The sequence below is a fragment of the Sminthopsis crassicaudata genome, chromosome 1 (assembly GCF_048593235.1).
Source record: "Sminthopsis crassicaudata isolate SCR6 chromosome 1, ASM4859323v1, whole genome shotgun sequence".
NCBI lineage: Eukaryota > Metazoa > Chordata > Mammalia > Dasyuromorphia > Dasyuridae > Sminthopsis > Sminthopsis crassicaudata.
Window position 1 is genome coordinate 543,601,043 of NC_133617.1, and position 12,125 is coordinate 543,613,167.

Genomic DNA, 12,125 nt, shown 5'->3' on the forward strand with positions numbered 1-12,125 from the left:
TATTAATGTAACCATTGGCACATAGTAGGTATTAAATAAATGTTGACTGACTGGCTTTATCCTATCATTTTAGTCTGTTGAAATGCCTTTGAATCCTGATTGTTATCCAATATGTAAGCTATCTTTCTTAATTTGTGTTATCTGCACATTGGATAAGCATATCTCTCCAAATTTGTAACATTTGTCTATTTGAGAAGTATGTCACCTATGTCTTCATCTCAGTCATTGATCAAAGAAAGGTCTCTAGGATCACATAGAATATCCTTTCAAGATTTCATTGATTAATGAACATTTTTTTGTTTTAGTCATTCTCTCAGTTTTAAATCTAACTCCCTGAATTGTTTGCTAACCCATATTTCTCATTTTTGCCCACAAAGACTGTCCACAAGAAATTTTGGAAAATTTTGTTTAAAAATTAACCCTGAATTTAAAAGAAATAGTTATTGAGAAAGCCATGTTTATTTGTAGATGCTCACTAAATACTCCTCTCTTTCAATAATAATATAATAATAATAATTAGCTGCTGACTTCTAAGAGAAATAAATTTGGTTAAGACTTAAACCTGTGATAGTAGTAATAGAATGGAAAAAGAAATCCAGGAAATGCTATAGAAATGGAAAATGAAAGGACAAAGTAAGTACTGGATCATAATGTCATATTTTTAGCCCTTAGAATTCGCCTAGCACAACACCCTCATTTTACAGATGAGGAAAATAAAGCCCAAGGGAATTTAGTGACTTGCTCAGCTTTATACAAGTAGAAAAACTGGTCTTTGAAACCAGGTTCCTATATCCTATTCACTGCATTACCATCACAAAGGAGTCAAAATTCTTAAGCTTCATATGAACCAAATAATATTGTCAGTAGTAGTGATGAGAAAGCTAGAAGAAAATTTGGAAAGCAATGGAAACTTACATTTTAAGCATATTTAACTAATTCGTTTCTTACTGCCTACAAACATACACATGTCTTTTCTATCCTGAAAAAAACCCCAACTTGATTCTTTCATCTCTGCTATTTTCTTGTTTCTTTTTTGACTTTTCTATAGCTAAATTCTTCAAAAAAAAAAAAAGCCATTTTGTAGAAGATGCTTTCACTTTCCTTTCACATTCTTCTTAATCCTTTACAATCCATGATCCAGTGTTATAATTCTACCAAACTTCTCTCTCCAAAATTATTAATAATGTCTTAGTAGCCAAAACCATTGACTTTCTCAGACCTCATTCACCTTCATTTCTCTGCAGCTTTTGACACAATAGAGCACTCTTTCCTTCATACTATTTCCTCTCTTGGTTTTCAGAACACCACTTTCACTCTTTCCTGGTCTTTTCTTACCCATGGAACCACTCCTTCTCTGGCTTTTTTGCTGGATCATCCTCTGGATAACATCTAAAAACATCTAATCCCAGTAGCCCTCAGGGTTCTGTCCTAGGCTCTATTCTTTTCTCCATTTATATTATTTCACTTGATACTCTCATCAATTCCCATAGATTTAATTACCATCATTATGGTGATGATTTTCAAATGTACCTTTCCTGCCCCATTTTCTCATCACTTCTGTGCAGAAGATGACAAGCTTATTGTCTATAATGTGACATACTAACTATACTCAATGGCAGTTCTCTCTATCTGCACTTAACTTCTATCTGCCACTTCTACCTTATGGCATCTCTACTGACTCTCACCTCTGCCTTCTTTTCAATGCTCTCTGTCTTCCTGCTTTAGGCTGTTGACATCTTTTTATTGCAATCACACAAAAGTAGCCAATTGACAATACACAAAGCATTTAGAGCTCATGCTTGAAAAGGAAAGTAATATAGATATATAATATGTAGTAAATGTACATATAATATGCATGTATAAAATATATTACATATATAATAAACATATGCATGGATTGAGATAACCTTGCTAACAGACACCAAGTTAGTTTACATTATACAAAGTTCTGTTTATATCACAGAAGGGTCCTCTCAACATGGAAAAAAGCTTGATAAAGTTTTACTCCAATCTAAGGACCTTGATTTTCTTGGGCAGCTTTTACTCTTTCACTCCTGGGAGAAATTGAATGATCCCACAATCTTTAACCTGTACCTTTAATTCCTGTTCAGATATCTAAAGGCATCTTAAGCTCATTATGTCCAAAAGAGAATTGATTATCTTTCCCCTAAACCCTCCATTCACTCCTAATTTCTTCATTACCATTTAGGACAACAGTATCCTCAGTCCCTTAGACACACAACCTAGAAGTCATCCAGTACTCCTATGTCCCCCCATTTCCAAGTTATTCCAAAGAGCTGTTGATTTTACCTTTGCAACATCCTCAAATACTTCCTTTCTTTCCTTTGAGACATCCACCATTCTAGTTCAAGACTTCAACAGTGCATATCTTGATTACTACAATAGCCTGATGTTGAATGTGCCTGTCTCACATCTCTGCACACTTCAATCCATGCTACTTTCAGCCAATAAAGTGATTTTCCTAAAATGCAGGTCTTAACATGTCACCTTACTTCTTAATAAATTCCAGTGGTTGTTAATTCTTCCGGGAATAAATACAAAATTTTATGTTAGGCATTAAAAGCCCTGCATAATATAGCTCCTTTCTATCATTCTATTCTTCTTATACCTTCCTACTCAACTTATACTTTTAAAAAAGTTTTTTATTTTCAAAATGTATGCATAGATAATTTTCAATATTCACCCTTGCAAAATCTTGTGCTCCAATTTGTTTTCTCCTTCCTTTTCCTCCACCCCTCCTTTAGACAGAAAGTAATCCAATATATGTTAAACATATGCAATTCTTCTATACATATTTTTACAATTATTATGCTGCACAAGAAAAATCAGATAAAAAAAGGGAAAAAATGAGAAAGAAAACAAAAAGCAAGCAAACAACAACAAAAAAGGTGAAAATACTATGTTGTGATCCACACTCAGTCACCACAGTTTTCTCTCTCTGGGTGTAGATAGCTCTCTCCATCACAAGATCATTGGAACTGGTCTGAATCACCTCACTCTTAAAAAGAGCCACCTCCATCAGAATTAATCTTCATATAATCTTGTTGCTCTGTACAATATTCTCTTGTTTCTATTCACTTCACTCACCATCAGTTCATGTAAGTCTCTCCAGGTCTTTCTGAAATCATCCTTCTGGTGGTTTCTTATAGAACAATAATATTCCACAATATTCCTATCCCATTGTTGGGACCCTGGATCTCTTAGAATCAGCCGGAATCAGGAGAAATTAAAAGTCTTTATTCTTGGTCTTTTGCCTTCTCAGTCAGGGGATTACATCTAGCAATCCTTCCTTCCTCTCTCTCCACCTCTGGGAGAATGCCTCCATTTCCTCCTCCTACTCCACCCACATAAGTCACTTCCCCTTCTTTGTCCACACCCACCCATCCAGCCAGCACTGAATAGTTGGGGAGGGTCATCCTTCAAACATAATAATAGAGAATTGTCCAATTGGCAATCAGTCTCACGTGCTCCATTATCCAAGTGCATTTGCTCAGTTCTAGCCCTTTACATCCCGTAACTTATTTAGCCATCTTCCAATTGATGAGCATCCACTCAGTTTCCAGTTCCTTGCCACTACAAAAAGGGTTGCCACAAATATTTTTGTACATGTGGGTTCTTTTCCCTTTTTTTGTGATACAGACCCAAAAGAGACACTGCTGGATCAAAGGGTATGCACAGTTTGATAGTCATTTGGGCATAGTTCCATATTGCTCTCCAGAATGGTTAGATCAATATTCACCATCTTTTCCTATCATTTTAGCCAATTTGAGAGGTGTGTAATAGTACCTCAGTATTCAACATGTACTTTTTAATCCAGTAATATTGGCATCCAGGCTTTTCCAAGAACAAGATACTCCATTTCTCAGCAGTGGGAATGTTCTCTAGCTATCTCTCAAGCCTGGACACTATCCCTCTTCTGCTCTGACTACTGACTCCCTGGCTTTAGGTCTCATCTAAACCCCCACTTTGTATAGGAAGTCTTAATTCCAATGCTTTCCCTCTTTTAATTATTTTAATTTAAATTATTTCTCTTCCCCCCATGTATTTGGCTTACTATATATATTTACATGTTATCTTCTCCATTATACTATAAGCTTCTTTAAGGCAAGACTGTTTTTTACCTCTTTTTGCATTCACAGAACTTAGAACAGTGACTGCCATGTAGCAGGTGCTTAATAAATATTAATTAATTGATTAGGTAATTTAAAGATATAAAGGGAGCATGTTTTATAAAAAGGGTATAGGATCACAGGTTAGAAATGGAAAGATATTTTTATTAGCCACTTCTCTCTACTGATATTAACCTGACCTAATGGCATAAGCAAAAATAGGTAAGCAAAGAAGAGATTACAGAGAAACTATTGAAAATTTGCATAGAAGAGTATTTTTCTTTGATTTCAAATAGCCAGCAATAGCCAAACCAAAAGAAAAGAAGTATTTCAATATTTAGCATTGAGTCCATTTGAGGAACTGAATTGCCCAAAGAGAACCCTAAGAATATTATAATATTAAGAATAGGGGTTAGAACTGTGATTTCATTAATATAAGATAATCTATCACCTTCTCTACAACTTAGAGCATTACAGGATTTCCTAAAGCACTAGGAAGTTAAATTATTTTCTCAGAATCACAATGCCAAAGTTTGTATAAGGCCTTCCAAGCTCTTAGAGCATCTCTATTCTTCTCTATCACCTCTATAATAATAACCTTCATTCAAGTATCCATCTAGTAAAATTTTTCTAGATGAGTACTATACCTAATTATGTATAAAATATGTATGCTTTCATCCAAACACTATGTACATTTAGGAGACCTACTATTATTAATCTTCACTAATATTTAGTGAATATTTAGGACTCTCTGAAGGTATACATGTATTTTATATATTTGTTGGAAAATAAAATATACATTATTTTTTTAAATTGTGACATCTTTTGTTAAGAGACAGGTCAATTCTCCAAGAGCCTCCACAGCTGTGGATCATGACATCTGAAGGAGTTGCAGGGCAGTCTTTGCTGACACAGGTGTTGCAGACTGAGAATGAGATTAATTGGAGGCAGAGGGAAGAGGAAAGAGGTTAGACAATGCAATGGCCTCTCATTCAGAGAAGTCAGAGAACAGCAACTGCCTCTCAGTCTCCTTGTATCATCCTCTCACAAGAGGAGATTCATTCTGGGTTGGATCTCTCAGCAGCCACTGTCAGTTGGCTCCAGTGTATTCCAACAGCTCTCCCATGTATTGCAACAAACTTTTATTTTCATATCTTATTTATTGCTGAATATATTCTCCTCTTGTTCCCCACTGAACAATGCAAGGCTTGTAACAATTTTTTTTTTTTTTAAAGAAAGGAAAAAGGCAACTCAGTAAAGCTAACCTATATATTAACAAAGTGTGATATATATGCAGTATTCTACATAGTTTCCCCATTTCTTCAAAGGAAAAGAGATTATTAATTTTTTGTCCCTTATCTAGGGTAAAACTTTGGGGGAATAATTATTGTTATACAATATTCATTTTTATTCATTTCCATTTTCTTTTTTTAAAAAGTACCATTTATACATAGATTTTAATTTAAGAACAGTTCAATAAAATGCCTTATGTTTGTTACGATAAACAATTTTCCCCTATGTAAGAAATATAATTGAGGATTATCAAGATAATTTTGAATTTTCATTATGTAATATAAACCATTTTAGATGTAGTAAATTTAAAAAAAATATTTTACCAAATAAATATGGTTGAAGTCTAAGTAAGTGTGGTTCAAAATCTTCCAGATTTCCATACAGGTGATAAATAAAGAGTCGTAAAAAGGTCAAAAATCCAATCTGTAAAAAAATAAAGAAAAAGAAACATACACAGAGAGAAAGTGAATCCACTGTTACACTAAATCAATTAAAATGTAAACATATTATTTTTTTTTCTTGAGGTAATTGGGGTTAAATGACTTGCCCAGGGTCACATAGCTAGGAAGTATTAAGTGTCTCAGGCCACATTTGAACTCAGGTCCTCCTGACTTGAGGGCTTGGTGCTCTATCCACTGGGTTATCTAACTGCTCTGTAAACATATTATTTAGAGAATTTTTAAAAAGGAAAATGTGTGCACCATATGATTCTTTTGTTCCATATCTTTTAATCAAAGATATGTTTAAGTTTACACTAGATTTAAACAGGACATAAAGTTTGAGATGTAAGTTCAATTAAATAGTAAGATCATGTTGAAGTTTGTGTGTCTCTGTGTATATGTAAACATTCACATATATGTATAATGTGTGTGTATATATATACATATATATATATACATATATATATATATATATAATTTTTTAAAATTTTATGCACTATCAAAGTTGAATTATGGAAAATTTTATACAAAATACAGTCCTCCTTCATTTCTGCATATTTTTTAAAATGTCAGGATTCATAGATGTGATAAGATAAACAACATAAATTATTGATTCAACTAATATATAAATAACAAATAATATTATATTTAAAAAATGATCTCATAATTCTTCAGCTGGAAATTTTTGATGAATTAGTTTTTAATTTAAATATACATGCATGCACACACAAACACACACAGAAACAAAGTGAATTTACTGTTACACTAAATCAATTAAAATGTAATTTATTTAAATTTTGATTTAATCCAATATATTTTACTTAATCCATTATATTCTCAACTATATGAAGAAGATAACCCAAGAGAATATCAGTAACTACACATTTACATTACCAGGAATAGAAAGATTTTAAGATTAATATACATGGCCATAAAGGACATTTTTCAAGGGTTTTTGGAAAGTAACAATTGCATGTAAACCATATATGAAAGCTGTAGCCAATAAAAGATCCTATTGAACTTACTGCTTGTTGTCTACTTTTCAAAAGTATTTTATTTGACAGAGCAGAATGTAACCTTAAAGGCTCTTCTCCAACTAGATTTCTCCTATGCTATGTCAAAATTATACAATGTTCCTTCAAAGATGTGATAACTTTCTCGAAACCTTGTGACCATTAATATCAGGTGAGAAGTAAAGCTGAGATATATGCTAAAGATATTGGCTACTATGAAAAAGATCCAGGACAAAATTCCTTGAAGAGCATCCTTTCAGATGATTCTATTTACAGGTAACACTGGTTGATTGCATTAAGCCCTCAAAGTTCAAAAAAGTAGCTATGTGGCACAGTAGTTAAAAAACAACCCTGGAGTCTGGAGGACTTGAGTTCAAATATAGCTTTAGATACTTATCAATTATGTAGTCACAAGCCCAATTGCCTCCAAAGGGACAAAAACAAACAAAACAAACAAAAAAAAACTCTGAAGAGTCTTAACCCTATCTATCAAAACAGAAAAAACAAAATGGGTGAAGAATACTTGTTTTTCCAGAATTCATCCAATTTGTGTGTGGTTATGTGTATAGTTTCTATGTAGGGTGTGTGTGTGTGTGTGTGTGTGTGTGTGTGTGTGTGTGTGTGTGTATGTAGAAACACATAGATATCTGTGTATATATAGGGTCTATGTGTATCTGTATGTTAGTAAATGAATGCTAAAAGTTCATGTTCATGTATACACACATCATATTTTTATGGTTTATTTTTTTTTACCTTGTTGAGTCAATGAATCAAGCATGAAATGGCAAGCAAAAAAGCTAATGGAATACAAAGCCAAATTGAAATAAAAAGTATACAAAAGAAGAGAAATGATAGTCTTGTAGTCTGCCTTTTCCAATCGTATCTTTAGTATTTTGTTAAATTCTGTGAGCCAAGTTGTAGGAAGAACATTAACAACCTGGAGAATGCTCAATGGAGAGTATTCAGGATAATGAGAGGCCCGTATAGGTCATGTGAAGATTAGTTGAAGAAACTATTTGACAAGAGAAGTAAAGTGTGAGAGGGGACATGCAGGTCAGCAGGAAAGGTGTATCAGTAAGGTGGGAGGGCCTTGGGAAACCAGCTATGCAGGAGTGGAAGTGGACATCATCTTCCAGAGGTCTCAGCTCATAGAAGGTCTTTTTACTAGAACTGAGAAAGAAAGGACTCTGATGATTTAGTACACCAAATCTTACAAAGAAGTACCACCCTCACAGTTATAGGGCAGAAAAGAGTGCTTGGTCGGGTTCCTAGAAGGATCTCTGAAAACAATGCAAAAACAATGCATAAAATAATGTCCCCAGAAGCTTGGGACAATGCACCCTCCACCATGAAAACAAAGCCCTACTTTAACAAAAAATTAAAGACCAGATAACAGATTAGGGAAATAAGCAAACAACATAAAAAAAGATTCTGACCATGGAAAGCTACTATAGTGACAAGAAAGACCAAAACACACCTGCAAAAGGATAAAAAAAATCAAAATCTCTACATCCAAAGCCTTCAAGAAAAATAAGAATCGGGCTTAGACCATGGAAGAACTCAAAAAGGATTTTGAAAATTAAATAAGAGAGATAGAGCAAAAATTGCAAAAAAGAATTGATTGTGCTTGCAAAAGGAAATAGAAAAAAAGCGAAGGATAAGAATGCCTTTAAAAAAACAAAATTGGCCAAATGGGAAAGAAGGTAAAAAAAGCTCAGGAAAGAAAATAATTCCTGAAAAATTAGAATTGAACAAATGGAAGCCAATGAATGACTTTATGAGAAATCAAGAAAAAACAAAACAAAACCAAAAGAATGAAAAAGATAGAAAATAATGTGAAATATTTCATCGTAAAAATAATTGACCTGGAAAGTAGATCCAAGAAAGATAATTTAAAATTTATTGGTCTACCTGAAAGTCGTGATAAAAAAGGAGAGAATTCAGACATCATCTTTCAAGAAATTATTAAAGAAAACTATCCTAATATTCTAGATCCAAAGGGGGAATAGAAATTGAAAGAAGACACTGATGATCTTCTGAAGGAGATCCCAACATGAAAAGTCCTACGCATATCAATGCCAAATTCCCAGTTCAAAAAGAAAAATCTGGAAAATAAATCATTAACTGAAGCAAAGTGAAATGTACTATGTACATGGTGATAACAATATTGTGGGATGATCAGCTATTCTTAGCAATACAATGATCCAAAACTACTCTTATAATGAACTTACGACTTATGATGAAAAATGCTAACCATATACTAGAGAAAGAACTGATGGATCTGTACAGGTTGAAAAGAATTGATGTGTCTGAATACACACTAAGGCATACCTTTTTTTAAACTTTATTTTTTTTTGAGCATTTTATTGGGGGGTAATCTTTTGCAACATGACTTTTATGGAATTTTTTTTTGCTTAATTTCAGATGTGCTTTCTCTAAGGGTGGAGGGAGAGAAAAGAAGAAAGAAAATCTGGAACTCAAAGTTTTAAAAACAAATGTAAAAAACTTTCGCACATAACTAGGGAAAATAAAATATTAAATAGAGCACAAAAAAGTGAAAAAGTCATATTGACAGAAGATAAAGGATGTCAAGGGAAACAATGGGGTGAAAAGTAGGATGGAAGGGATACTAAATACCAGATTATAAATTATATTACAAACCAATAACTCTAACCCTTAACTCTAACCCTCATCCTAATCTTAAATTCAAGCTTAGTTTTTTAAATTGTTGATAAATTATTTTTTTCAAAACAATATGCTTTTCATCCTCAAGTTATATTACACACTATAGCTCCTATGTTAACTTCCTAACACCTAAGAGTTTCCCACTGGAGCAGCAGCCTATGGAAAAGAAAAACAGGAGATCCAATTCATATTCAGTGTGGAGGATCTAATACAGCTTACTAAAAGTGAGTGCAAGTCTAAATTCCATGGCACCCACAAAATGATTTAGTATTGATTTTAAAAAATAAATTGATCAGTGAAACAAATTTGGTACAAACTATACAGAAGCAAACAAATGTAGTAACCTGCCATCTGATAAAAAACAAACATCAGTTCCTGTAATAGGAATGCACTATTCAACAAAAACTCCTGTGGGGGGAAAAAATTAGAAGCTTTCTGGCAGAAAGGAGGTATAAATAAATATCTCACATATCCTGAGTTAAAGTCTAAATGAATACATTATTCACACATAAAGAATGTCATCATAAACAAATCCGGACTGCAACATTTATGGCTAAGGGAAGACTTCATAACCACACATAGAAATCAACACAGAAGATTAAACAAACAATTTTGACTGTGTAAAATTTAAAATACTTTGTACAGATCAAAATTAAGTTAAAATTAGAAGAGAAATTGATAGCCGGAAAACTATTTTCACAAATTTTTCTTATGAAAGTCATTTCCTAGACAAGTAACTGACTCAAACTTATAAATGGCCAAAATATATGAAAAAGCAGTTTTCGCAAAAAGAAACCTAAGGTATTAATAGCATATAAGGAAAAAAAATCAAGATCCAGATCACTAATAATCAAAAAATGCAAATTAAAACCTTCTTTGAGGTTCTGCCTCACTTTCATCAGGTTTCTAAACTTGACAGAAAAGGAAAATGACTATGGGGAAAAAAAAGACTTTGATACATTGTTCAAATAGCTCTAAATTGATCTATCCATTTTGGAAAGCAACTTGAAACTATGACTAAAAGGTAATAAATTCTGCCATACTGCCAGCAGGTCTGTATCCTAAAGAGATCAGAGAAAAACACAAAGGACCCCTATGTAAAACCCCCAAAACAAACAAACAAACAAAAAAAAACCCAAGCTGTTAAAGAAGCTCTTTTTTTTTTTTTGTGACAATAAAGAACTGGAAATTTATGTTGGGATGGACTTTAAGCATTGTCTTATGTCCTGCCCTGTGGAAAAATTGCTCAGCAACAATGGAAACTTTGTCCAGTAACAAAGGCTGTTTTTCAGACCTGGGGTAAGTGTGATTGACCTTATCTACCTTAATCTTTGAAACACATAGCATAACCCAAGAGCATAACACCTGGCTGAGTGGGCAACTACATCCTGTTTTTCTGTTTCTTCTAGAAAAGAAAATGCTCATTTAAGAACCAACTCAGGCTGTGACACCTAGCCCAGAAATTTGTAAAAATATGAAATCCTTTGTCTAGCTTGCTTTAGTCCCTTAAGGACTAAACCCATCTCACTACTCACAATAAAATCTCCCTTGATTGAGAATTGACTTGCTCCATGAAATTCTTTTCTCAAGTTATCCTGACTAATCCTGACCAATCCTCATCACCAGGAGCATACATCAAATGGGAAGTTATTGAAGAAATTATAATTTATGAATGTAATGTGTTGTAGAGGATCACAGTCAGTGGGGAAACTCTGGGTGAGGTATAGGACCTTTCAGCCCAAAGGGTTGATAACAATGTCTGATTCAGCTCTTCATCTCCCCTAAGGGATCTCAGCCTTCCTGAGAAGTCAGGGGGCTGTGACAACCTGTGTTGAGATTGAAGCAGAGTGATAGCAGGTGGAAGTGATACCAGGTGGCAAACATAGCAAGTTGTTTATGTGGTCCCCCATGCTCAGTGTTGTTTTGTTACATTATAAAAAGGGGAAAGCCTTTGAAATTGGGGGATTCCATCTTTCCATTATCTTCAGGAGTCTTACCTCTCTACTATATGTTAATCACCCCAGTGTGGGGGCTCTAGAAAGCAGGACACAACAATTATTAGCAATAATGATAAAAAGGATGGTTTCAAAGAATCCTGAAAAAATTCATATGAACTCATTTAATCAAGTGAACTGAAACCAGAGAACAATAACAACATGATAAAGAGCAACAACTTGAAAGATTTAAGAATATTGATCAATTATGATCAATTATGATTCCAAAGAACTAATGATGAAATACATTAATTCCCTCCAAATAGACTAGTGATGGAGTAATAGTACAGGTTAAGACACATTTTTGACATGGTCAATGAGATGATTTTTTTGACTTGACTGAATGTCTTCAATGCAGGGAAGGGAAGTGTTTGGGGAAAAATAAATTTTTGCTAATTAAAAGAAAAATTTAAACAAATTTTTAAAATTCATTTATTGTGAGAATGAGTGACTAATACCATAAGATTATTAGATAACATAAGAAGCTATAAAGTTTCCCCCCCCAAAAAAAGATTGATACTAATGGAATAATTAATTGCATAAAAATAGATATCAACTTAAGGTTATGTA

The 12,125-nt window shown here is 33.4% G+C and overlaps 1 protein-coding gene across 4 annotated transcripts in view; it reads right to left on the reverse strand.

The window, feature by feature from the left end:
- Positions 1-12,125, reverse strand: part of TMEM232 (transmembrane protein 232) — a 185,910-nt gene that overhangs the window by 124,079 nt on the left and 49,706 nt on the right. For all 4 annotated transcript variants that reach the window (XM_074281948.1, XM_074281946.1, XM_074281947.1 and 1 more), the window contains one exon: positions 5,747-5,846. In XM_074281948.1, the coding sequence (XP_074138049.1) occupies positions 5,747-5,846 (100 nt within the window). The remainder of the gene's footprint in view (positions 1-5,746; positions 5,847-12,125) is intronic.